Below are 25,277 nucleotides of genomic sequence, written 5' to 3' on the forward strand. Positions count from 1 at the left end.
ATTAAATGGTGGATTTTTTTTTTTTTTTAATATGAGGTTAATATAACGAAACGTTAGCTATTACTTTAAACCAGCTTTAGAAAATTGTAGCCCTTTTGGTTACTGCTCATTGTGTAACTACAGTGTTTGGTCTCGCTCTGAAGGGTAAGCTGATTTGCAAGTTGTTACCTTTGAGGATGTTTATTTGCCCACTGCAGAAAAACTCTTATCAAATATGATCACATAATCATATATTATGTATTTAATCTCTAAGTTATTTTTAGATACTCGTAGATTTTCTAATACTTTTAATATAAGGAAAATGAAGTTATGCAAAGAATAAAATGAGATATTACCTCTACATTTAATTTGCTGACAGCTTGAAAATTAGTCACTTTCACAGAGGATGAGAAAACCTCTTCTAGGAGTGGTAGAAGAAAGGGTATCCAGGGTAACAAAAAACATAATGAAAAGTGTAAGTGAGTTTTGATTAGCTTGTAATCTGAGGTATACGAGAAGGGTAAGTTTAGAGAGTCGGATCTGCGTTCAAGTTGTAACTCCATTCCTTGCTAGCTATTTGACCTTGAGCAATTCAATAAACTAGGTTTCCATTTCTTCATCTGCCACAAGGATAACACTTGTACTACCTACCTCATTAGATTATTGAGGACAGCACACATGAAAATACATGAGAGTGCTTTGTAAATGGAAAAGTACACCACAAATACTGGTTATTATTATCACCCAATAATTAATAAAATATGGATCTACAGGAAATGTTAAATAATTACCACACAGTGGCACTAGGCATGCTCACTAGAACAAACCTGACTCAGGGAAGAAACCATGCGAACATTTTTAACTTTCAATGACAATGCTAAAAAATCAGAGAGATATAATACAAAGGAATATTTTAAGAAAAAGCACTGAAAGACACACATTTGGTTGACTTATGAGACTTTAAAATGAGTCAGAATGAGTTACAGCATATAAAGAGGTATTTAGTCTTTAAGTGGAGAAAGTTGACAGTCACCTGCAAGAAAAGCATGAATTAGGGGCATTCCTAAAATAAGTGGAATAAAATTTCATCATTTTTGGCTATTTTGTAAAGCCAGGCTTCTAACAAATAATTTTTCCAGTAATCAGACATTCCCCAAAAAAGAGAAAAGAGAATGTCTACTTCTAAATCCCATCCAATGTGAATCTGCATGAACAGAAGGCATAAAATACAGAGTTCTTATGACTCTAGAGACAGCCAAAAGTTTAACTACCCTTCATGCTCATGTTACATTCCATAAAGAGTAATGGAAACACAGGGAATACTTCAAATACATGTTTTTTACAAATTCTTGTTATGAAGTTGTCTTATTCTTATAATACTCCACTTTGGTGGCCTTCTTTGCTTGTTTGGTTTATAAAATTAAGTTCAAGTTGCCCATTAACCTTTCCCTTCAAATATGCCTTTTGATATTAGTTCTTATAAAAAAACAAAAACAAAAAAAACAACCAAAAGCAAATGAAGATGCAAGGGAATAAATGAGATACGATTCGTGAAGTATAAAAATATGTTGTTTCAAATTCAGAATAATTTAATAACTCTTCGTTATTTCATATGTATCTGGAAATGGGACAGATACGTGTCCTGATCCTGTCACAAGAGGTAGAATTCCAGCATTTGGTACAACGTTCCAAGATAGAGTTAAAGTGACATTCCTGTTTCCCCTGTAAAAAGATATAATAAACAGAAGTGAACAGAAGCATTTGTAATTCAATAAACACATTTTAATTCAAACACTAGATGTCAAATTCTTTATTTATAAGCAACTATTCCGAACAGGAATATTCATCTTCAACACAACCATTTTCTCATGTCACTTGAAATCTAAGAACAATGCTGGAAAACACCACCACTAAATTTTCAGGTATCCCATAATTACCTACCTAAACTCATTTACAGTTACAATTATTAGAACTATCAACAAAAAGCTTAAATGAGCAAAACACAGAGAACATAAAGAGGCTCAAGCTAGTAATCAGAAGACACTGATTTGAAACCTAGTTCTATCACTATCTAGATGGGCAAAACTGAGCAAGTCATAATCTCTCATGGGTCTAAAATTTTTCACCTGCAAAAACTGAAGGTTTGGTCAAGATGCCTCTTCCCTAAAGTTCTTTCCAACGTTTACTCATAGAGCATACAAGCTAAAAATGACCTGAGAGATCAATCATTCTAATTGCCTGATTGTGTACGAGAACAAACAGGTTCACAGAAGCCAAGTTAAGAGAACCAGTACTGGATACCTCCACATCACCTGCTAGGCCAACAAGCTGTTCTTGTTCTTGTTGTTGTTAAGGTTTACCTGGCAAGATCCTCTTGAGTTCAGAAAGGAGGCCTTTATTTGACACCAAGGCCCTACTCCTCTGTGGGCAAGGTCATGTTCCCTGTATACTTAAGAGTAGAAGCTATAAGCCTTTATTAGTTTGACTACCACATTTCACATACTGCAAGAGACCTGGGCATCTATCTTAAATCCCAGTTTATGTGGCAGTCTTACTACTCAGTCTTCCAGTTCAAGTTTGCATATATACTTTTCTTTTTTCACAATTTTCCTCTTTTTACCCTCTAAATATTTTTCTTTAAAATGAAAATACTTTACATCTTTTTTTCCCCTTTACATCTCACTAAACAAAAAAAAAAATGATATAAAGAATTGCTCACTTGAGACCATTTCCATCGTCGAAGAAAAAATATTTTGTTTTCATATCTTTCAACAGCAGCTTTGGATTATCACCTCTCAGAACAATCTTGTCCCAAAGGACAACTTGGTTCAAAGCCTACATTAAAACGAAAATTAATTAGACAACTCATTGGAAATAGCATCTTGTCACTTCACATTAAAACTATTGGTAGGCATTTAGTTTGACTTATATTAATGAATCTAACCTTGAGCGAACTGCTAAAATCTTAAAAGTATACAAAATAACAAGTAGACAGATTTAAAAAGAGGGCAAACTTTCCTTGGACAGAAAGAATGATTACTTCCCTAAGGAAGTCATTACTTTTGCTAAGGTAACTGTGTTACTTAAGACTCTCATAGTTTAATAGAAGGTTTTACACCTATACACTCTCCAAAAAGTGAGGTCCTTGCAGGAACAGGGGGATTAAAATCCCTGGTAAGGAAGTTATTCTTTTAAGTCACTTTTCCCTGTAAGATTTCGGAGACCCTCAAGCTCAGTGTGGACCTAGGAGTGCTAGGGAAGCAGAGTTTCACACGGTTAATACATGCCACTGCTGCCAGATTATGTCATGAAAATTCATAAATCTCCAAAGATTTTACATTATCAAAGAATCACTAAAGACATGAAGCCCTTTCAAACCAAAAAAACCAAACCCGTTGCCATCGACTCACAGCAACCCTATAGGACAGAGTCGAAATGCCCAGTAGGGTTTCCAAGGAGCGGCTGATGGACTCACACTGCTGATGACCTTTTTAGTTAGTAGCCGAGCTCTTAACCACTGTGCCACCAGGGCTCCTGGAGCCCTTCAGAAATCTTTTTTTCCCTTTAAACTAAAAAAATAGGTACATCATTGTTTTATCATGGCAAAATTCTAGATGTCAATTCTTCTAAAGCCATTGTTTCAACATATTATATACGGGCTCCATTTCTATTCATAGACAGAGAACTCCTATTTAATGGGGGAGAAAAAAATTAGGGGCATAAAATGGAGAGAAAACACATTTTTGACGAGACAGCAACTGACCACAACAATAACACTAAATGTCTGGAATGCTGTCCTTATTAAGCTATCATCCATTAGCCTGTAAGGCCAAACGCTCAGTGTACGCTAACTACATTAACTGAAAAAAAAAAGTGGGACAGATTAAAGGAGGGTTCAAACCTCCATCTGAAAGCTTCCTTCTAACTTTGAAAAGAAACATCAAGACTGAGGAACACAAAATCAAAGATATGCTGACATGAAAGGACTTTTTATGTAGATCTGTTCAGTTACCAAAGTAAATTCCAAACTGTATTAACCTACTAGTCATGCTGGAAACCCTGGTGGTGTAGTGGTTAAGCGCTATGGCTGCTAAAAAAACGTCGGCAGTTCAAATCCACCAGGTGCTCTTTGGAAACCTTATGGGGCAGTTCTACTCTGCCCTATAGGGTCACCAAGAGTTGGAATCGACTCAACAGCAACAGGTTTGGTTTTTGTTTTTTTCAGTCATGCTGGGGTAAATCAGGATTAAGAATATAATTTGGGTACATCTGTTATGAAGAAGGTGGCATACAAATCTGGATAATTTTTTGAGACTTGTAGAACAATGTGTATTTATAATTGTTACTCTTATCTTAAGGAATAGCTTTTTCTGTTGGTTTTAACATTTTGTTGATTCTCAAGGATAAGGATGAAAACTTATTTATCCCAATATTCCTAATGCCTAACAAAATACTTGGCGTAAAACATATAATCCCAGTTAACTAATGAAACCGTTAAATAGATAAGTGATTAACTTATTATCCCTTTAAAAATGAATATAGTTCCAAAAAATGCAGAAAGTGGACCCAACTTTAACTACAAGTTACCTGCAGGCTACACTGTTGATAAACATAACGGTAACTCAAATAAAAACAACACAAGCAGATTTTAATTCCACAGATTTCACTTTCATATCTTAATTCGCTTACTAGAACCATTCACTTTATACCTTCAGTATCAAGTATACATTTAGAATTTCAGAAATTAGACTGTGATATCATGGAGGATAAAATACATTTAAGCTTTTAAAATATTTCTAACAAAGTACATTTATATTTGCCGTCAAGCCTTTCTAAACTAGGCACGTTAAGTTACTTCAGTTGTATTGACTGTTTATTCCTAGAGTATCTGCATTCTAGAAAGTTGTCTCAAATGAGATCATGATTTTTTATATTTCCTATCCCAATTCTAAAAAAGGAACTACCAACTTAGTGGTGGAGAGCACTGAGGCGGACAATAAACTTCAGATAATTAAGAAATAAACACCAAAATAGGACGTAAGATTTCTATTTTAGCAACAAACCTAGTGACAACAGTGACCCTACAGGACAGAGCAGAACTGCCCCATAGGGATTCCAAGGCTGTAAATCTTTCAAGAAGCAGACTGCCACATTTTTCACCAATGGAGCGGCTGGTGGGCTCGAACTGCCGACCTTTCGGTTAGCAATCAAGCACTTAACCACTGTGCCACGAGGGCTCCTTGTTTTAGCAACAGTCTGTATAAATATCTCAGCCGCTACCCTATCAGCAACAAAAGCTCTAAATCAGACTGAACTGAAAGCTTTCAATCATAAATAGCTTAGTCTTAATAGTGTTTTAACAGGTTTTAATCTAATAGCTAATAGTTTTTAATTATAAATCTTTACAGTTTTATTCAAACTATAACTTATGATTAAAAAGACTAATTTAAGTACTCAAATCGGTGAATCTCATACAACCTCATCACAAAGGAAAATATTTCTCAATAAACAGAAATATTAATTAATTGTAGGTATATGGCTTAATAAGACTACCCCAAACAGCTGACACTATGCATTAAAAAAAGAAAATATATACAGCATTTAGTATGGAGATAGATTTTAAAATAATCTCTGAGATGATTCAAAAAATTGTAACCTTTACAGATTTTAATTATAACATTTGGGTAATGACAGTTTTAAGCACAAGTTACAAATTTTGTTGATTCAAATATCTTGCCCTCTCTCTCTGATCTTAGCTGTGAAGAAAAGAGTATTTTAGCTAAGAAAGTACTATAGCTGAGTAGGAATTGTACCTCCCCATTTCCCAGGCATCCTTTCTGATCTTACCATGGAAGGAGTCTCCAAGGCTTTTTGATCACAAATGACTTTGAGCACGAACGCAAACGACGCATTTTTACGTACAAACTAAGTACTCTTAGGTAGTATCATCATCAATGATTTAAAAAAAAAAAAGCCAGTTGCTGTTGAGTCCATTCTGACTCATGACAATCCCACGTGGCTTAGAGTACAACTGTGCTCCATAGTTTTCAATGGCTGATTGTTTGGAAGGCCATTCTTCCAAGGCACCTCTGGATGACTCAAACCTCCAACCTTCTGGTTAGCAGTCAAGAGCATAAACCACTTGCATCACCCAGGGACTCCTCATTAATGATCAAAAAAAAGACCCCACTGCCAGAGTCAACTCCAACTCTCCAACTCATAGCGACCCTACAGGACAGAGTAGAACTGCCCCATAGGGTTTCGAAGGAGAATCTGGTAGATTCAAACTGCAGACCTTTTGGTCAGCAGTGACGCTCTTAACCACTAAGCCACCAGAGCTCCATCATTAATGATAGTGAATGTAAACTTGTATTTCAAATAGTCTTCCTGACTAATGGTGAATTATCTCAGCCAACTTCTTATTAGATCTGTTTAGGTTGTCGTTTTGTTTTTAATCCTGTAACATGGTTGAACAGTTACAGTTCAGAAGAAAAAAACATAAGTATCAGCTCTGCCCTTTTCCTGTTGTTTGCATGTGTTTGGATCATTAGCATTATGTTCAACCTGTGATTTCTTTACAGAAATCTTTTAAAGACATTTGTTCTTTTTGGGAGGATTAGTTTACTTAAAAGTAGGTAATACAATCCACTTAAATGGACATACACTGCAATACTTCATAGAATGCTGAAGTGAATGAATGAATGAACCTAAGTGGCATGGTTAACCTCTTGGCCTACACTATTCCTCTTCTCTTCTTCCTCCGGAATATTTCCATGTTGTAGGAGGCATGTGAGCATCTCATTTAAGGACTGAACACAAGTGTTAATGTCAGTCCATACAGGAAGTATTAGTAAAGCTTAAGTGCTCTCCCTTTTATTTTGAATTGAGAAGTATTAACATCTAAATAGAAGCTCTTAATGTTTATTCTTTATCTATGGATTACCTTGCACGCACACCACTGTGGAGACCACAATGCTAGAGCACTACAGAGCAGACTGAAAAAAAGAGAGCAGCTCTCAAAGGAGATAAAGTCTTCTTACTAGAACCACCTCTACTGCTTTTTACTAGGCTGTTTAGGTCAGATATTTTGACATACAAAGTTTACATGCTGCATAAAGAACAATGTTTTAAACAGCTATTAAAATAATTTTAAACATGTATACTTACGTTATTTTTTGTTGAATATTCTGCTGATAAATAAAGAAACAACTGCTTAACGTTCCAATCAAATATATTCTCTAGATGTATACACATTAAGGAATATATGAATCATATAGCAGCATACAACCCTAAACAGACCTTAGTTATTCTTAATTATCCACAGCAATACTGATACTAAACTAGAAGAAAGGAGAGGTAGCCCAGAAACACACTGAGCCATCTGTTCTATGTTAAAGGGAATACACTAATTAAAAATCTATAGAAGATAAACATTATAAAATCCAGCCTATTCCAAAACCACTAATTACTAGTTTGAGACTATCAGCATCTCCCCCTGCTTCTCCAAGCATTACTAGCTGACATACTTTATATAATAAGAAAATTACTGATCCAAAATACAGTTTTCTGCAACATCAACTCATTAAGTCTAAAAGAAAGTAAGAGGACTTAATATTTGAAGTACATAGGAGTCCAATCCTCACAATTTAAATTTAACAATACATAAACTTTAACTAGGGCTCAGACAACTAAACCAAGAATAAAAAACTGTACACATTGTTTTTGGTCATATGCCAGTAGAGATCAAAATGTTTCAATATATGAAGTACTCTGGTAAGAATATTCAGCTTCCCAGAGTAGGGGAAAAAAAAGTTGGCAGAATTAACTAGAAGACTAGTGCCATTACTGAGATGTCTGACTTTTATTAAGGCTTTTATTAAGTATTACTCTATTTTTACCCCAATAACGTGCGTGTTGTGTTTTTTTGCCCACCATGCAATCCCCCGCAGGTTATTTTCATGAGCGTGCTAAGCCAATTGTTTTTTACATGCTGCTGACTTCAATTTCTACTTCTGATCATATGAAAACTTCACTTAAGGTAGGTATTGATTTTATACTACTTGAAATTTAAGCCAAAAGTACTTACCAGTAGATCAAAAGTGATATACAAAATTTTTGTGATTTCCTGATAAAATATCAGGAAGAGAGCAGTCAAATGCCATGTTGAAACCAAACAGCATGAATGTGCAAAGAACTACAAATCAGTAAGTAAGAAATGATCCTAGGCCTAAAAGAACAAGATGTTGTTTATATTTTATTGTTTTTATAAATCTTAAACATAACTTTGCATAATCAGTCTTTTAATTCAACAAATAAAAGTCTCCAAAAGAAATTGTTTTCATCCTAAAATAGGCCATTTTAGTTTGTCCGTTCATTATCATCATCATCTGACTCCTCTGATATGGCAGAATGGGCGAACGAGGCCGAAATTCACTTCTGGAAAAGTCATGAGACATGCGTGGTATATGCATGGGTGTGCTATGCCAGAAGCGTTTTACTTAATTTCACTCTGTGTGTTGTATGTGTGGGCATATTATTTATGCAGACACGTCATCTGCCAAAAAATATGGTATAGTAAATTGTTAAGTCATTTTTATTGTATGTGTTACATCCTAGATACATGTATCTAAATCACTGGTTTAGAATTCAGAAGCCTAAGATAGCTCTCTACAAGCACAGGTACAACTTCAAGTTTCAGCAGCAGCATGAAGATCTGAATAAACTACAAATGGTGAGATTAAGCAAATGCAGAGGTGGAGATACCAGAAAATTTCACTATAATTCTCCAGACATACAAAATTACTAGTTCCAAATTCCCTCTTACAAGAGTAAGGTTTAAAAAAAGAAAAATGTCATAGAAGACTTAAAAGCAAACGAAGTTTAGCATAGGATTTTTCTGATGGTTTGCTCTACTTCCTGAAAAACTGCCTATGGAACTAATTCTTAGTCTAAAAAAAGCAAGTTAAAAGTAATTCTGTGGTAGCTGAAAGGCATATCAGGTAAACTCCCCAGGTACATGATTTGCTTCAATTGTTCAGACTTGATCCAATCTCCACTAACAATTTTAATCCTGGGGTCTTAAAAAGGTAGGTGACATCAGGCTAAAAGTGACAGAGAACAACACCGCCAAGATATTAACCGAAGATCCTAAAGGAAGAGTAAACTGGTCAAAATGATCAGAGTTGTCAAAAGGTAGAAACTAAAAATAAAGAGAAATATTTAAATCATACTCATTTCAAAGTAACTTTTAATTGCTCAGATTTCTCTGATCCTTATTATAAAAATCTTTAGAAAAAGAATTATAAAAGAAAACTGCTAATATGGTTTACCAACAATCATTTTCATAATGACCAACGTACACATAACAGCTACAACTGACTTTAACATGTGTTTCTCTCTGCTATCACAAAATAGGGCTATATTATTTGGGACTGGACATGAAATATTCTTTCTAGGCAGGCCAAACACTTACCATTTTTCCTTCTTTAATTCAAATGATCTAATGTTACTTTTTCTTTCCAAATCACAAATTCAAACTCTCTTTTGTAGCTCTGGTCTATCTGTTTCTTTGAAGAATTTAAAGTACGTTAATACAATATTAACTCGTAAATCTATAAAAAAGAAAGTTTTCTGGACATATTAATACTACTTTACTGATGAAAACATAGGCAAAGAAATTTTCAAGGTTCAGTTGATTCAGTTGGATAGTCACATTCCCTGTCCCCAAAATCACTAAGCAACACTTATCTCATTATAAAACTACAGAAAAAGTAATGAATTGTTTTCTTAAAGGATATCAGCAGTTATATCAAATGTAATGAATCCCAGATCACTTCTTTCTCTAGGTCCAGTGAAGTCTTCTACATTTTTTCTAGAAGATAAAAGTTTTACCATCCTTCAAATATAACAACATACAAAATTCACATGCCCATAATTCCTTAAAGCGAAAGGATCTAGTTGTGCGCGCAGGTCAAACAGCAGTTCCACAAAGAAAAAAGCAAAAACTAAAGAAACCTGTAAGTGTACAAGCAGGGTAAACATTCTAATCTAAAATAAAAGGAGGACTTCAGCTAGTTTCATATCCCTTTACAAGAATCCCTAAATAAAAAACAAAAAACCTGGGATAATGAAAATCGCTAAAAGAAACTGCAAATGTTCCGTGTAAAGCAATTTGATTAAATGGATGGAAGAAAGTTACATACAAATACAGGGTGGTGTGAATACGAAGATGAAACGGTAACAGCTGCTATTTATTGAATACTCACTTTGTTCCGAGGAGCCCTGGTGGTGCAGTGGTTAAGCACTCAGCGGCTAACCCAAGGCAGTCAAACCCATCAGCTGCTGAGGCAGATCTACTCTTCCTGTAGAATCGCTATAAATTGGAATAGACTCTAGGGCAACAGATTTGGTTTCTGGTTTACTTTGTGCTAGGTGCACTATTTCTCAGTTATTTTAAACGACCTTCACATCAAGCATACGACTTGGTATTACTTCCATTTTAAACAAAAGGAAATTAAGGTCCAGAATGATAAGAAACTTGCTCAAGGTAACAATAGCTAACATTTGTTGGATGTTTACTATGTCAAGCTCTTCTCTAACTAAGCACTCACTGGGCTGAAAGAGCTCCGGTGCTGATTTCCACCCAAGGTCAATGTGAATCTCGAATAGTGTCTAACAAGCATCAAGACAGCACCAAAAAAGGGGGAGGGGGGACATTAATGACTAGCATGTTGGGGACTCTGACAAAGAAATAAAGAAAACTAAGATTGAAGAACAAAGAGTGAATTGTTGCAAGATGGAATCGAGTAGACGGAAATGAGTACCAGCAGGAAAAAAAAAAAAGGTATGTATCAAAGAAAAAGCTAGAGAACAAAACATTATCAGGTTAAAAAAAAAAAAAGCAACAGCGATAGGACACGGTCACTCCGAAACTGTATTTTTGGCATTTTCAGATTTATTCAGACGATTAGCTCTTTAAAAGTCACCCACACACCCTGTAACCATCAGAAAGCTAAGATGTTTGATTCTCTCAGTACATCCTAAGATCTCCTGCTAACTTTAAGGCAGCTCCAAGCATTTACTGTCTTTTGAAGGTGGAAACACAAAAACTGTAAAGGAAACGTCAAACAGGACAAACTCTGCTTGCTAATGACACAAAAGCAGTCCGTTTCTCCAGCCTCAAGCCTAACAGAGCTGCCGGGAGGGCCCGGGGACGCCTGGCCCGAACAGACGCAGCAGCCCCCCGGCCCGCGAGCGCACCCCGACGGGCCCGCGGCGGAGCCGGAGGCGCGAGCCGGCGCGGCGCCGGCTGTGCTGTTGTGTTGCACCCTCATTGGCCAGGCGTGGGTGGAGGGAAGTGAGGAACAGGAAGGAAGCGGAGGCACTGACCTGAGGAACACTCAAAATTAAAATTTAAGAGCCAGCCCGGGAATTTACGGTGGACGGGTGAGCTCTGGGAGTTCCGAGGGAAGCCGGGGAGCCCGCAAGGCCCACCCCGAACGCCTGCGCTGGGGCGAGCGGCCGCTCGGGAGGGGGCTCCCCGGGGAGGCGCGGACACCTCGCCCGCGGCCCCGGCGCGGCAGCCCGGCCTCGGCCCCCACCCGGCCCGGTCTAGGCGCCCCTCCCCGCCGCCCGGCCTCGGCCGCACTCACAACATGATCCGCGAGACGTGCAGCCGCACCGGGACGCTCCGGTCTTTGAAGGCGGTGGTGATGAAGCAGCCGAAGGTGAGCGCCGCCATCACGCTCAGCGAGAAGGCGAACAGCGAGTTCGCCCGCGACAGCACCGTGTTCATCGCGACGGTCTCCCACGAGCCCTGTCTCTACACGCACACCGGGCTCCCCTGACCGGCTCCTAGCGAACCGCGCCGCCTGTGGTGCGCGCGTTCCGGGAGCGCGCGCCGCTGCGGCCCCGCCTCTTATCCGCTCCTCCGACGCGAGCGAGCGCGCGCGCGCGCACCCGCCTCCCGCACACACCCACCAAGCCGGTGGACTGCGCGGAAAGGGAGAGGTCCGCCCCTTTTTCCGCGGATTATCGCCACCGCCAATCAGCGATGAGTAGGGGAGGGGCGAGGTTTCATTCAGGAAACCCCGCCTCCGCCGGTCTTGTCTTCGCCTCCGCTGCCGCCTTCGCCCAGAGAAGAGATTAACGGTCGCCCGCGCTCTTTTCTCGGTTCTTAAATCAGGGCGTCTAGACTGTGGCATCTTGATTGCTTATGTTCCATGAATTTGCAATTAAAACTGGCAGAAAAGCAAGCTGGTTTGGAGTATGTCCTGACGTGTCGTGTTTGGAAGGAGTTCTTTACAAACCGATTGATCTTCTTTATCAAACGTGGTCAAATTTAAGATTTCAGCTTTTTGAAGGGTGAGGGCAGAGGGAGGAAATGGGGTCAACCGGGTCCCTAAAAGCGATCAAGTGCACCAGCTGTCCGCCTTTACCTTACTTTCCACTTAACAGCCTTAGTCCTTTTTCCTATTCATGCCTTGCGTCTTGCTGTTATAGAAGCCAAGAGTTGATGGTAGGAATTCTAAATATTTGCATTTTATCGGGGGTGGGGGATATCCAATAACTAAAAGGATGCCCTCACTGAGTTCTTAGGCTCAAAAAAGATAATGGCTGTGAAACTGCCATACAGAACCTCAGATGAGAATTTAAAATTGACAAGCTATCAATAAATAGTGGGATTATTTCAGCAAATTCGCAATACCCTGAGGGGCTTTAGGGGTTCAGACTGAGCCAATTGACCTTGAATATAGTCTGCCAACACCGTTGTTTCTTTCATACTGGGGATTTTTGTAATTAAAAAAATGGAATTGAGAGGGTCCAGTGATCCGATGAAATACGTAGTTTTTAATTTTGAGTCCATAAACGTAAAGAAGTTAAGAACACCCAGAAACTGAAGATCTGACCCTGATGCTGGTTTTTATTTTCTATTGTTGAGCTTTTGCTATTTTGCATTATCCGTTATCATTCAGTTAATTGTGCCCTACAGGTAGGATTATTACTAAATGCCTACCACGTGCCAGATACAGTTCTAGATCTTGAGAATGCAGCGTTAATAAGGCAAAACCCTGCTCAAATGGAACAGACTCACGTAATGAAAAATGGGTAAACTATGAACTAAGGGGAGATCCTTAGTTGAGTTTAAAACCTTAGTTTTTATCTTCCCAGACAGCCATAGTTTATTCAATAAAATATTTATTGAATACCTACTGTGCTGCAAGTAATGGATGTGTATTAATTACTGTCTACCCTGATGAAGTTTATAATCTAAGAGAGTTAATATAATAACACAAAACTCTGAAATCTACAATAGATATAAATACCAAGGAAAGGTACAGAGTGCTGTGGATTTCAAAGGAGGAAGAAATCACATCGGTGGTGATAAGGGACAAAGCAGTGTATGTAAGATATTGAACAGAGCCTGTACAGCTCATGTTGACTATTATTCTATTATAGGATGGCTTAGAGAAAGGATGCTCAGAAAGACTATTCCAAGTGATACTGAAGTGCAAGTACAATATGTCTAAGAGATACCCAGTAGTCTGGTCCAGCTAAAGAGCGTACACATAAAGGATTATGCACAAATAAGGCTGCAAAGGTGACTTGGGGACTATTGTAGAAAACTAGGCCAAGAAATTGTGACTTTCCATAGGAAATTAGAAAAATAGAGTTATTAAACTGTCTACCATGAGTTACATGTGGAGGGTAAGTGACTGTGGATGGTGACAGCAGGACTGGAAAAAGGAAGACTGATAGGAGGGACATTTCAGAGACAAAATCATATAACATAGCAACTGCATAAAAAACCAAAAAGCTAAACTCATTGCCATTGAGTCGATTCCAACTCATAGTGACCCTACAGGACAGAGGAGAGCTGCCCCATAGGGTTTTCGAGGCCGTAATCTTTACGGAAGCAGACTGCCACATCTTTCTCCCGTGGAGCAGCTGGTGGGTTTAAACTGCTGACCTTTATGGTTAGCAACCAAGTGCTTTAACCACTGTGCCACCAGGGCTCCTCTAGCTCCTCTAGCAACTCTTAGATGGGGTAAAGAGCAAAAACACCAAGCCCCCTGCCGTGAGTCCAGTCGATTCTGACTCAGCATAATCCCATGTGTTACTGAGAACTGCTCCATAGGGTTTTCTTGGCTGTAAACCAAGGGATGAGCCACTGGAAAAGGACATCATGCTTGGTAAAGTAGAGAGTCAGCCAAAAAGAGGAAGACCCTCAACGAGATGGATGGACACAGTGGCTGCAACAATGGGCTCAAGCATAACAATTGTGAGGGCAATGCAGGACCAGGCAGTGTTCCATTCTGTTGTACAGAGGGTCGCTATGAGTTGATACCAACTCGATGGTACCTAACAAGAACAACAATCTTTACAGAAGCAGTTCCAGGAGCTGCTGGGTGGGGTTCAAATGCCAACCTTTAAGGTTAGCAGCTGATCACAAACAGCTGATATCACCCAGGAACTTCAGATAGGAGTAGTGTCTGCAAAATGCAGACTGAAAGCAGACTGTGAAAGCACAAATGAAATTAATGTTGTTGTTATGACCCCATGTTTGGACTTGAGTAACTGGTCATGCCAAAAACACATATAAGTCTACAGAAGGAGCAGGATAGGGTGGGATACTGAATTCTCTTATTCTGTTGTATTTTTTACAGTTGTTTCTTTGGATTTTCCATCCATCATGTCATCTACACTACAGATGATTTTACCTTTTCCTTTCTAATTCTTATACTTCTAATTGTTTCCTCTTGTCTAACTACAGTGGTTAATACTTCCTACACAATGATCAATAGAAATGAAGACAACTGGTACACTTGTCTTGCTCCTGGTGTTAGGAGGAAAGTTCTTTTCATTTCTCCATCAGGTAAAATGCTGGCATTGGGATGGAGGTGTGCGTGTGTACATACGTCATTATATAATATATATTATATATTAATGTTAAGGAACCAAAACCAATACGAAACCCATTGCCGACGAGTCAATTCCGACTCATAGTGACCCTATAGGACAGAGTAGAAGTGTCCCATAGGGTTTCCAAGAAGTGGCTGGTGGATTCGAACTGCAGACCTTTGATTAGCAGCTGAGGTCTTACCTACTGCCCATCCATTAATTCCTATTTTATTGAGAGATTTTGTTTTGTCTTACTACGAACAAGTGTTGAATTGTTTTCAGATGTACTTTCTCCATCTTTAGAGGTGATCATATGATATTTATCCCAAGCTCTATTAATATGATAGATTATATGAATGGATTTTCTAATATTGAACCATGGTGCTTTCCTGGAATAAACTCCATTTGGTCACAATACATTATTTTTTAATATGATCTTGGGCTCTCCTTAAATTTTTTGTCATCAATATTCACAGATATTGACTAGTGGTTTTCTTTTTTGATTGTAATATTACACTCAAAATAGAACATGCATTTGTATGTTTTCCTTCTTTTTCTATGCACTGGAATATTTTAAGTAACATTGGGATTATCTGATCTTTAAAATTTTGGTAGCAATTCCTCTGGGATACTGTTTTTCTATTTTGATGGCTATTGTTAATTCTTTCTTAATGCCTTCTACCCTTTCTCCTTTATTATTTTAATCAGTGTTTTATTTCTTTTAATTTTTCTCAAGGAATTAGCTTTTGTATTTACTAATTAATTCTATTTTTTTTCCTAATTCATTAATTTTTGCTTTTAACATTATAAATTCTTTTTCATACCACAGGGTTTTGTTTTTTGTTTTTTTTCTAACTTTTGGGGGTGGATATTTAATTGATATATTTTCATTTTTATTGTTATGATAACTACTTTAGCTATATCCTGAAATTTCTGATATATTGTGTTTAAATATTGTATTTCTCCTTTGACTAAAGAGTAGTTTTTATGTGTGTGTTTAAATTTCCATGGAGAAGGACATTTTTCTGTTTGATTGTTTTAAATTAATGTCTGGTTTATTTAAAGTAGACAGAGAATACTGTTTATTCTTTGGATTACTGAGGTTTTCTTTGTGCCTAAGATATCACTTTTTGTGAATATTCAACGTGCACTTGGAAACATGGTGCATTTTCTATTATTGGTATACGGAGTTTGATATATATCCATCAGCTCTACCTTTTGGATCATGTTGTTTATGTCTTTTGTATCCTTATAAGTTTTTTGTTTTCTCGAGTTTCTTGCATTGTTAAAATCTACAACATTACTGTATTTTTGTCTGTTTCTCCTTGCATCTGCTTTGTAAAAGTTATGTTACTGAGAACGTAAGTATTAAAGACTGTTGTATCTTCATTGTGAATGGTAGCTTCAGCATTAATTGACTCTTTCTTTTAATGCTTTTTAAACTCAGTTCTACCTTGTCAAATATCAAGATTGCACAGAAGGGAATTGAGTCTGCTATATCTAAAATAATACTGTAGTTGTTGTTCTTAGGTATCAGCAAGTTGGCTCCGACCCATAGAAACCCTACGTATAACAGAACAAAATGTTGTCTGGTCCTGTGCCATCCTCAGAATAATAGATATGCTGGAGCCCATTGTTGCAACCACTGTGTCAATCCATCTCATTGAAGGTCTTCCTCTTTTTTGCTGACCCTTCACTTTACCAGCATGTTGTCCTTCTCCAGGGCTTGGTACTTCCTGATAACATGTGCAAAGTAAGCTTCTAGGGAGCACTCTGGCTGTACTTCCTCCAAGACAGATTTGTTCATTCTTTTGGCAGTTCATGGTACATTCAATATTCTTCACCAACACCATAATTCAAATGCACCGACTCTTCTTCAGTCTTTCTTATTCATTTTCCAGCTTTCACGTGCATACGAGGCAATTGAAAATACCATGGCTTGAGTCAGGCACATCTTAGTCCTCAAAATGACATCTTTGCTTTTTAAGATTTTAAAGAGGTCTTTTGTAGCAGATTTGCCCAATGCAATATGTTGTTTGATTTCTTGACTGCTGCTTCCATGAGCATTAATTATTTTACCCAAGTAAAATGAAATCCTCGACAACTTCAATATTATTTTTTCCATTTATCATCATGTTGCTTATCGGTCCAGTTGTGAGGGCTTTTGTTTTCTTTATATTGAGGTATAATCCATACATTTACAGCTTTTTGTAAAATGTATGGCATTTTGACTCAATGTCTTATACTCTGATAATTTCTACTCAGAACCTATTTAGAGTAATGAGGGGAGCAACTGGAATGCCTTGCAAGCACTTTGATAAATATGGAGTAGTCAGTTTGGGAAGGCACATCTATATATATTTCGGAAGAGGAGGGGGAAGTCTAGGTGCAGTCCAGTGAATTACTTTTATGTGGCCTCCCTCTCCATGGTCTTGTAACTCTCTCTTAAGTGATTGGGCGGGAGTGTGCAAACAAGTTAAATGTGACCCACCAAACGGATTGGTCAGTTTTGCCATCCCACTAGGCTTAAAATGAGCCATCCCAGAGGCGGGAAGGAAAGGATCTCACCACCACCAAAGAAGAACAGACAGGAGCAGAGCACATCCTTTAGACCCAGGATCCCTGTGCTGAGAAGCTCCTGGAACTAGGAGACAGAGAAAGAGAGAGCCGTGACACTGAAGATAGTGAGAAGTGGTGGCAGAGAAACAGCAGCAGGAGAGACTGGCAGGAGATGGTGCAGTGGGCTTCCCGGCCCATGGAGCAAGAAAGCTCAGCGCCTTTGGGCAGGAGGCTTGCTGGATGAGTAGGGTGCCTCCAGGCACTTGGTGGAGCTAGGTTTGCTGACCCATGGAGCTAGAGCTGAGCACCTTTGGGCCAAGGCCTTCTGGTGGATTGGGATGTCTCAGGGCAGAGCTAAAAGAACTTTTTAACACTGCCCAAGCAGGGCAGAGCCGGAGGGCCTGAGAGAGGCCTGCCTGTAGGCACAGCTGGGAAGAAGCTTTCCTGATGGAAGAACTATAGCCTGAATGTTCCTGAACCTGAATTGTAACCTGTTACTTCCTTAATAAACTCCATAATCGTGAGTATTGTCTGTGAGTTCTGTGTAGCCATTGCAATGAATTACTGAACCCAGCAGAGAAGTAGAGAGTGCTGTGGGAGTGATAGTTGGTGTCAGAATTGGTAAAGATGGTGGAGAGAGGAGGCATGTCTGACCTCCGCCTCATAGGAATCAGCCTTGGGCTGTTGATTTTGTTTCTCTTTCCCCTTGTGAAGTTAGAGGAGGTCAGATGCCACCCCCACAGCCATTGTTATGGTAGGACCGGGTAAAGTTTTGATCTTATCTGCAAATAACATGCTTCTGTATCAAAAAGAGGAAAGAGTCATTTTATGAGAAAATGCTTCAGATAAAGCTGTATGCACATAGACGATTGAGCTTTGTAGAAAGGAGATAACCTAAAGAGATAAGCATTCTGATCAGGTATGTTGTTGGGATATCTGAAGAGTCCACGCGTGTCAAGCTACGTGAGGAAGTTGCTACAATGGAGCATGTTATGGGAGTGGCACATTGAGGACTCGAATTTGCAAATATTTTTCAGAAGGGATTATAAATGATACTCTGTATTATGTAGGTCGGGATCACGTATTTGCTGATGTTGTTTTGTACCCTTTACTGTAATTAGTGTTAGCCTGGAGTACAACTGTGCGCTGAGTCCTGGCAAATCACCGAATCTGGGTGGGGGTGGTCTTGAGAACCTGACAAGGACGGTCTCCCATTTCTGAAATTTTCGTATTCAGAAACTTAGCCCCATTTTATTCTGTAAGGAAGAGGTTTTTTTTTCCTAAATCCTAAATCCCATGAATAAACTAAATATTTTGTCCAGGATGCTGTTCTGCTCATATATTTGACATTTTACCTTGCTTTTCTACCATACTGTGGTGGCTTGCATGTTGATGTAATGCTGGAAGCTATGCCACTGGTATTTCAAATACCACCAGGGTGACCCATAGTGGACAGATTTCAGCAGAGCTTCCAGACTAAGACAGACTAGGAAGAAAGGGCTGGTGATCTACTTCTGAAAATTAGCTGATGAAAATGCTATGGATCATAAGAGAATGTTGTCCGATGCAGTTCTGGAAGATGAGCCCCCTAGGTTGTTGGAAGGCACTCCAAATACGCGGTGGTTTTAACAAAGGACTCGAGCATAGCAACAATTGTGAAGATGGTGCAGGACGGGGAAATGTTTCCTTCTGTTGTATGTGGAGTCGCCATAAACTGAAGCTGACTGGACAGCAACTAATGATTATACCTTGCTCTTATTCTGTCTGTCCCTTGGATTCCTTGCCTCCTCCTCTCTTGTTACCAATGCCTGCCCCAGGCCCTGCTTGTCATGTTAACCCATCCAACACATTTCTCTAGATTCTTGATCTTGAATTTCACACACATTCACAGCATTGGATGGGAAATACTTTCACTGCACATTCTTAACCATTGAGCCTTTCAGTGGCTTAATCAGCTCATCTGACCTCCCTGCTAGGGGAACGATTCGGGCAAACTCCATTTTTATAGTCAACTGTACTCTTTGTGTGGATCTATTATCACTGTCATGCTCTTTATTTATGGATGTGAAGCTGAAAAGAATTTAAAATCAACATATAACAAAGATATGAAAACCCTGCCTATACTTTTTTATTACTAAGAATACTAAAAGTTAAAAATCTACATGCATCTCTATTATTCCATCTTGATAAAGAAATGAATAAGAAAATAACAGAATTCTTTATATGCTTACTGTGAAATGCCTATTCTGAAAAAAAAAATTTTTTTCAAAAGATCTTATTAGAGTTTAGCTCCTGGAAGCTGGAATTTGTTCAGTGTTTCTCTGCACTACCACACTTCCTTATGGAGGCCTGTGGTGCAGTAGTTAGGAGCTCGGCTGCTAACCAAAAGGTCAACTGTTCAAATCCACCAGCCGCTTAAGGGAGAATAAAGTACCATTCAGGAGTTGGGAATGTACTCTAAAACTGAAATTGTTGAGGCACAAATTCTTCTTTGGTGGTTTATTCATGCGTATGTTGTGGGAATCAGTCATGAGGCATGTGGTATTCTAAGAAAAGAACTTGTGGCCTGGCATAAGATCTGTTAATAGATGCTGAGAAACAGCCCTTCCAAGAACACTGATTTTACCACATAGAAAAGCAAGACCAGGTGCCCAGAAGTGTTGCGAGGGCGGTTGTGATTCAGGCAACCATCAGCATACGAGGTCTGAGTGATCCATGATCCCTTTTGGGTGTCCTTCTACATTTATGTTGTTCATTTGTACGATACATTTCACTGTAAGTTATCAGATTTGTTGTTGTTGTTCTGTGCCCTTGAGTCGATTCTGACTCATAGCCACCCTATAGGACAGAGTAGAACTGCCCCATAGGGTTTCCAAGGAGCGGCTGGTGGATTTGGACTGGCAACCTTTTGGTTAGCAACCGTAGCTCTTAACCACTTCACCACCAGGGCTCCATCAGATTTAGTAGATAGTAACTTTTATAACAACTTTGCTGGGAGAGATTCCAAGTGATTTTTGACACAAAGATCCCTAGAAGAAAGCAATTAATAGATTATTTCTGCCTTATTGTCTCAAACAAGGATAAAGAAGAGGCAAACCTTTAGTTAAACCACAGACTGAATTTCTTCACTTTCTGTCTTCGTCGAGCCTTTGGATATAGACGTGTGGTTGACGGAAAGGAACACACTTGACACTTACCACTTCCCTTGGATCAGCATCTGAGAGTCAACTTACAATTCTTCTATCAATCCTAGAATCAATATTTTAAGGTAAGAATTATTCACTATGTGTGTGACACATTTTAAAAGTTAAAGATTTGGATAAAGTGTTTCTAGAGTAAAACACGTAGATAATAGAGTTCTGGGGATATATCTTGACCATTTACATTAATTCTTGCAGAAATAGTTCTTGGTAAATCTTTTCTGTGAAAGTTGCATTTTCTAGAACCATAACCTTGACAAATTACGTGGACTCATTGGGCTTGATTTTCCAATTATTGAGAAGTAGAGGCCATCTGTAGATATAAACATAGGAAGTTAATTATTTAAATTATTTTCTATTACCTGAAGTAAAAGAATGATAGAAAGGTTGGGGTAGAGAAAAGAAAACTCCTATAGAAAGATGCCCTTAGAAGGAAAACCATGTATCTAAAAGCTAAATGTGAATCGGGGGCAGATCAGGAGTCAAGATCTCTGGTGTTTAGGAAGCTGTGGCTGCCACAGGGTAATGGGCCATAAGAAACTGCTAGAGCTACGCAAGTCCCATTTATACACTCACTGAACCTGCGGTGCTGAGTGAAAACAGCAGCACAACCACTGACGCTGCTGTTGTGACTATCACCTGTAGTCTCAGACCAAACTGCGGCTATAACTAGCCCACTTACAAATCTGAGGCCACACAAAGCTACAGAACATGTCTTAGTCATCTGGTGCTGCTATAACAGAAATACAACTAATGGATGGCTTTAACAGGCTAGTAGGCTACAAGCCCAAATTCAGGGCATCACCTCCAGGGAAAGCTTTCTCTCTCTGTCAGCTCTGGAGGAAGGTCCGTGTCATCAATCTCCCCGTGGTCTGGGAGCTTCTCTGCACAGGAACTTCAGGTCCAATGGACGTGCTCTGCTCCCGGCACTGCTTTCTTGGGGGTATGAGGTTCTCATGCCTCTCTGCTCAATTCTCTCTTTTATATCTCAAAAGAGATTGGCTTAAGATACTACCTAATCTTGTAGACCTCATCAATATGACTACCACTAATCCATCTTATTACATCATAGTGATAGAGTTTACAACACATACAGAAATCACATCAGATGATAAAATGGTAGACAATCATACAATACTGGGAATCATGACCTAGCCAAGTTGACAGATATTTTTGGAGGACACAGTTCAATCCATGACAGAACAGATGTCTGGTATAGTTGAAATAATAAATAGTATATGACCAAAAAAAAAGCAAGATAAAGGAGAAAATGACTCCCCTGATTCCCCTTCAGCATTACTTTTTGTAGTTCTAGCTCTGCCTATAGAAGAGATCTCTTTGAATGAACAAGGTTTATTAATCACCATCATCTTCAAACCACAGACCTTTCTGTTAGCAGCCAAGCACCTAACCACTGCACCACCAGGGCACCTTATCTTTATAATACCAAAAAAGCAAACCCTTTGCCGTCCAGTCAATTCTGACTCATAGCGACCCTATAGGACAGAGTAGAACTGCCTGATAGTGTTTCCAAGGAGCAGCTGGTGGATTTGAACTGCTGACCTTTTGGTTAGCAGCCAAGCTCTTAACCACTGCACTACCAGGGCTCCTGTCTTTAGATAGTATTTATTTAAAAGCCTAATGTGTGCCTAATGTGGCTCAGGACCGGGCAGTGTTTTGTTCTGTTGGACACAGGGTCACTATGAGTTGGAACCGACTCAACAGTATCTAACAACAATCTATGCCAAACATTGTGCTAGGCATTTCATTCACTAGGTATACAATAATGGACAAAGCAGACCTAGTCCTAAATGTCATGACTTACAGCCTAGTGGAGGAGAGACTTTAAACAAAAAATCAATGGTTCAAATTGGTAGTAAGTGCTGTGAAAGAAAAGAAGGGATTGCTAAGAGAGATTATAACAGAGCTGACCATCTTTTGAGTGTTTAGGGGACCCTATAGGGAATTTGGAGCCCTGGTGGTGCAGTGGTTAAGAGCTCAGCTGCTAATCAAAAGTTAGCAGTTTGAATCCACCAGCTGCTCCTTGGAAACCCTACAGGGCAGTTCTACGCTGTTCTATAGGGTCGCTATGAGTTAGAATCGACTCAACGGCAACGGGTATAGGGAATTCAGTTAGGTTGCTGGAAGCATCAGAAGAAACAGAAGCTCTGAACGAAGGTGGGCTAAACAATAAGTAAATCTCTCATGCTCAGTCATTGAGAGGTAGAGCAGGATTCACAGTTGGTGGAATCAGTGGCTCAAGTATGTTATTAGGGGCTGGGTTCTTTTTTCTTTGACTCAGTTTCCTTTTAAGACTGAATCTTTTTATGGTTACAAGATGTCTGAGACAAAATAGAAGCTTATTTCTCTTTCACTTAATGAAAAATGGTTGCAACTAGGATTACTTGTATTCTTGTTCACGTGCAGCAGGAGAGAGAAAAAGAAATAAGCTTACAGAATAAGCCCTTCCCTTCAGTCACATTAGGCCACTGTGACAGAAAGACTGCCAGTTGTCCACTGTTATGGATTGAATTGCGTCCCCCAAAAATGTGCGTCAACTTGGCTAGGCCATGATTCCCAGTATTGTGTGATGGTCCACCATTTTGTCATCTGATGTGATTTTCCTACTTGTTGTAAATCCTACCTCTATGATTTTAATGAGGCAGGATTCGAGGCAGTTATGTTAATGTGGCAGGACTCAATCTAATAGATTAGGTTATGTCTTAAACTAATCTTTTGAGATATAAAAGAGAGAAGGGAGCAGAGAGACATGGGGACCTCATACCACCAAGAAACAAGAGCCAGGAGAATAGCACATCCTTTGGACCCAGGGTCCCTGCATTGAGAAAGAAGCTCCTTGACCTTGATTGATGACAAGGACCTTCCCCCAGAAAGAGAGAGAAAGCCTTCCCCTGGAGCTGGCACCCTGAATTCGGACTTTTAGCCTCCTAGACTGTGAGAGAATAAATTTTTGTTTATTAAAGCCATTCACTTGTGATATTTCTGTTATACCAGCACTAGAAAACTAAGGCACCCATCAACATCCATTATCTTCATTTTTAGCTGGGCACATATGTACCTGGAATAAAGATTACATTTCTCAGCTTTCTTTATAGCTAGATGTGGCCTTGTGACTAAGTTTTTAGCAATGAGATGTACCCAGAAGTAATTTGTGTCCTTTCTAGGATACATCCTTGCAAGGACGGTGTGCACCTTTCTTTTTCCTTTCTTGTAGACATGATGGCTGAAGCTCTGCAACCACATATCGAAGATGGCCAAGCAACATGGATCCTAAGTGCCTGACACCTGCAGCACCATACCAGCCCTTGACCATCTCCCTCCTACTTCTTTTAAATGAGAGAACTAAATTTCTATTTTGTTCAACCCACTAGGTTGGAGGTGTTGTCTGCCACATGCAACTCCTAATAATACACTCTCTTAAGTCATTGTCCAGTCAGAGGAATACCATACGATTGACTTGTTCTAGTCAATGTTCTCTCCTGGACTAAGGATTTGGTCAGATTCCTCAAATTACAGCAGTTACGTGAGGGAGGGCTGGACAAAATCAAGGTAGTAGTAGGAAAGAAGAAGGGAGAAATGGATGCTGAGTAGGTGACCAACAGTGACCACCACATAGATCATTTGTTAGCCAGGCAAAGAGAGAAGGGCAGAGCAGGACAGAATGAAGATATGTGTGGAGTCTCTGAGTAAGAATGAGCTCGGAGGTGGGTATGTTCAAAGAAAGGGAAGAAGGGCAATAAGATAAAGGAAGAGGAAGGATGACAGAAGACAAGAGTCAGATCACATAGGGCCTTATTGCAAAGGCATTCGTATGTTCAGTTTGCCCAGTACTATCCTAGTTTAACCAGGCTGTCCTGGAAAAATTGTAATAGTTCCCTCTTTCACTTTCAGAAATGTCCTGGTTTGAATGATAAATTCAGTGGCTATCCTATGAGTGCATACAGCCCATGTTAAGGAATTTGGATTTTATTCTAAATAAATGGGAAGCAGTTTTTTCCTAATTTTGTCTTAGTACACACATCAGGCTTTTACAGTCGTCTCGAACTTTATCTTCTAGCTACTTCCTTGTTTCTTTTGCTAGGCCAAGTTAGAAAGTTCTTTCTGAATTGGTTCCCAAGGTTATCCAGCATCCGAAGTACAGATAAATGCCCATTTCTGCCTCTTCTGAGCCACCTACAGGATTGCTTCTGACGTTTCCTACAAGATTGCTTCTCTCTCCCTGGATTTCTCATCCAGCAATACAGTTATGGTATAAGCAATCTTGCTGTGTTGTTATGAACTATATGCATTTTATATATTATCTCTGTGTAATTTTACTTATGGCACTTTCAAATCTTTTCTAACATTGTCTTGACTGATTGTGTAGCCACCCAGCCTGCTGAAAAGTAATCTGCTGTCTGCTTTGTGACTTTAGGCAAGCTACTGAGCCTTTCCTAGACCTGTTTTCTTATCTGTAAAATGAAGCTGTTAATAGTATAACCTCGTATGATTATTATGAGTAATAAATGAGACACTTCAAGTAAAGCACTTAGAATAGAGCTTTACATTCTGAATGTATTCTATATATTATCTGTACACGTACTTTAGAATATATAGAAACATGTGTTGTTGTTGGTT

The 25,277-nt window shown here is 39.1% G+C and overlaps 1 protein-coding gene and 2 long non-coding RNA genes across 4 annotated transcripts; 1 reads left to right on the forward strand and 2 right to left on the reverse strand.

The window, feature by feature from the left end:
* On the reverse strand, nt 1-12,366 carry SPCS3 (signal peptidase complex subunit 3). The gene is made up of 5 exons (XM_004389905.2): nt 11,631-12,366; nt 9,777-9,850; nt 7,147-7,223; nt 2,699-2,814; nt 1-1,701 (listed from the first exon to the last, which is right to left on the reverse strand). The coding sequence occupies exons 1-5, from the start codon at nt 11,771-11,773 to the stop codon at nt 1,569-1,571; spliced, it is 543 nt and encodes a 180-aa protein (XP_004389962.1). The 5' UTR covers nt 11,774-12,366; the 3' UTR covers nt 1-1,568.
* LOC111819085 (uncharacterized) lies at nt 8,068-9,769 on the reverse strand. Its single transcript, XR_002822881.1, has 2 exons — nt 9,452-9,769; nt 8,068-8,206 (listed from the first exon to the last, which is right to left on the reverse strand). It is a non-coding gene; the product is annotated as an uncharacterized LOC111819085 (long non-coding RNA).
* On the forward strand, nt 11,635-25,277 carry LOC111819084 (uncharacterized). 2 transcript variants are annotated; one of them, XR_002822880.1, is made up of 4 exons: nt 11,635-11,705; nt 14,753-14,854; nt 20,519-20,707; nt 23,875-25,277. It is a non-coding gene; the product is annotated as an uncharacterized LOC111819084 (long non-coding RNA). The 2 variants fall into 2 exon arrangements; XR_002822879.1 differs by lacking the exon at nt 14,753-14,854 and having other exon boundaries at nt 11,651-11,705.

This window comes from Trichechus manatus, unplaced genomic scaffold (assembly GCF_000243295.1).
Source record: "Trichechus manatus latirostris isolate Lorelei unplaced genomic scaffold, TriManLat1.0 scaffold00267, whole genome shotgun sequence".
Classification (NCBI taxonomy): Eukaryota; Metazoa; Chordata; class Mammalia; order Sirenia; family Trichechidae; genus Trichechus; species Trichechus manatus.

What these genes read in the sequence shown, in the direction of transcription:
- SPCS3 (XM_004389905.2), bottom strand. Translation starts at nt 11,773, where the DNA reads ATGAACACGGTGCTGTCGCGGGCGAACTCGCTGTTCGCCTTCTCGCTG. An exon ending in CACGTCTCGCGGATCATGTT is followed by an intron (nt 9,851 to 11,630) that starts GTGAGTGCGGCC and finishes TTTATCTTCTAG; the next exon opens with AAAAAATGTAGAAGACTTCA. An exon ending in GACGATGGAAATGGTCTCAA is followed by an intron (nt 1,702 to 2,698) that starts GTGAGCAATTCT and finishes ATCTTTTTACAG; the next exon opens with GGGAAACAGGAATGTCACTT.